The sequence below is a fragment of the Hippocampus comes genome, unplaced genomic scaffold (genome assembly GCF_001891065.2).
Source record: "Hippocampus comes isolate QL1 unplaced genomic scaffold, H_comes_QL1_v1.1 C17046073, whole genome shotgun sequence".
Classification (NCBI taxonomy): domain Eukaryota; kingdom Metazoa; phylum Chordata; class Actinopteri; order Syngnathiformes; family Syngnathidae; genus Hippocampus; species Hippocampus comes.
Genome location: NW_017841997.1, coordinates 366 through 2,375, shown reverse-complemented (window position 1 = coordinate 2,375; position 2,010 = coordinate 366). Strand labels below are relative to the sequence as shown.

The window sequence follows — 2,010 nt, the reverse complement described above, 5'->3', positions numbered from 1 at the left end:
TGGGATAATTTACCAAAAAAATGAAACTTGGCTCATTATTAAAAATACAGCCCTGGAATATATATAGTTTGATTTAGCCACATGAAATTTGGTCTATCATGACTATATCCACAAATGTATATTTTTTCTCTCTTTTGTCCTTGAGGAGTGAGCTTCCTTGAGGGCAAGGAAGACATCTTTGAAGACTGGCGGGAAAAGTTCTTCAACACGTGGAAGGTGAGCGGTGGTGCGTGGGGAAGTCAACTTCTTCGACAGTGGGGTTAACCCAGATTACACACACCTCTGCATAGTATCTGAAATCAGGGCGGAATTGTATTTGTTGATACTCCCCGAATGTGCTTGATAATCCAAAATTATTTCTATTTTTGTATTTCCTCCTCCAGACTGGACTCATGTACTGGCCTTTCATGCAGGTAAACGTTATGATTCATTATTCATATTACATTCTTCATATTCGACAACCCACTCCCCCTCCTTTTTTATTTGTATTGACCAGAATGCGCCTGCCAAGAATGTGTCTCTATTTATGAATGACCTTAGCAGAGGTCGCATGTACACAACATGACTGACAGCTCGCCGTCAGTACAACTCAAGTCAACCAGACACTAGTACTTGTCAAATGAGCAGTGTATTGCTGATTAATGATCAGAAGAAACATGCACTGGTGGTTTATAAATAACTATATGAATCAATCATGATAATACATTTGGACTAGTCGTTGTTGAATTTCAATGTGTTCATATTGAACGGTGATAAACATATGAGAAATTGTTAAATTCCAGTACGTGGTGATTTAATGATTGGAAAATTAAAAAAAAAAGTTTGCTTTATTGATAATCATTACAAACATGGACTAGATATTGTTAAATGTCTGTGTGTGAACTGATAACAATAAACAAAGACAAGTTGTTGTTAAATGACAGTTTATTGCTCATTAATCATGATAATATGCACTCGTAGTTGGTCAATGACGGTATGTTAATTTGGAATGAAACATACACGAGTCAATGTTAATTGACAGTATGTCTTTTAACAATGATGATTAAGTTATTGTGATACGACAGCAAGTTGGTATTTAAAAATAACCATGCCCCATCGTGCCCGGCGTGTTGCTAAACGCGAAGCTAATTGTAAGGTGTGTGTTGTCAGTTGCTGAACTTCGCGCTGCTGCCTCTGCACATGCGCACGGCCTTCATGGGCTGCTGCGCCTTCCTGTGGGCCACCTTCCTCTGCTTCTCCCGCCAGGACGGCGACGGCACGGTCGGCGTGGCGTTGGCCTTCGTCATGGACCCCCGCAAGACTCTGGAGGAAATGCGGCAGGCCCGCCTGGCCAGGAAGCGGGACCGAGAGACCCACAAGGATAACTAGTCAGGTGCTACTGTTGAATATCAACCAGGAGCACCTGCTGGGTCCAAGACCATGACCATGTACAGTGGGTCCATACATGCGTGGGTGTTTTTGAAATGTATGCCAAGGCAACAGGTAGCGCTGTCGCCCTGGAACCGTAAAGCTGAGCCAGTCAGAAGGAAAGGCAGAAAAGACCTGTTGCTAAGATGCTAAGCAATTAGCGTGTATCTTTTGTGCCAAGGAAATGCACACACCAACTTTGATCTCATATTTAGTTTTTAATATATGAATATAAATGTGTTTAACTGTATTTATTTTACCAAGAAGTATCAAAGATGAATATAATCGCAGCATGTGAGGAAACACGTCCTCCTTAACAAATTCGTGGTGCCGCTTTAATATTTTTAAATATGGAAGGATGGACAACCTCATTGTTTGTTAAAAAAAACTATTTTAAATAATAAATATTTCCTTTTTAAATTACATTAAATCTAATATATGATTGTGAATTTATTTTCTAGTAAAATAAATATAAAATGTTCAATGTATGCTCTATGTAAAAGAGCTTATTTGACTATTTTATCATTATATTAAATTAAAGAACGTAATGAATTGACCTACATGTAAAATTGCATTTTACGAAGATTTTTATTTTGTTTAAAC

The 2,010-nt window shown here is 38.5% G+C and overlaps 1 protein-coding gene across 1 annotated transcript; it reads left to right on the top strand.

The window, feature by feature from the left end:
• The first annotated feature begins 142 nt into the window (after positions 1-142).
• On the top strand, positions 143-1,564 carry LOC109509818 (mpv17-like protein). The gene is made up of 3 exons (XM_019859673.1): positions 143-216; positions 384-413; positions 1,150-1,564. Exons 2-3 carry the CDS (start codon positions 393-395, stop codon positions 1,366-1,368), a joined length of 240 nt encoding a protein of 79 aa, XP_019715232.1. The 5' UTR covers positions 143-216; positions 384-392; the 3' UTR covers positions 1,369-1,564.
• The last annotated feature ends 446 nt before the right edge of the window (positions 1,565-2,010 follow it).

What these genes read in the sequence shown, in the direction of transcription:
- LOC109509818 (XM_019859673.1), top strand. Translation starts at nt 393, where the DNA reads ATGTACTGGCCTTTCATGCAG. An exon ending in TGTACTGGCCTTTCATGCAG is followed by an intron (nt 414 to 1,149) that starts GTAAACGTTATG and finishes GTGTGTTGTCAG; the next exon opens with TTGCTGAACTTCGCGCTGCT.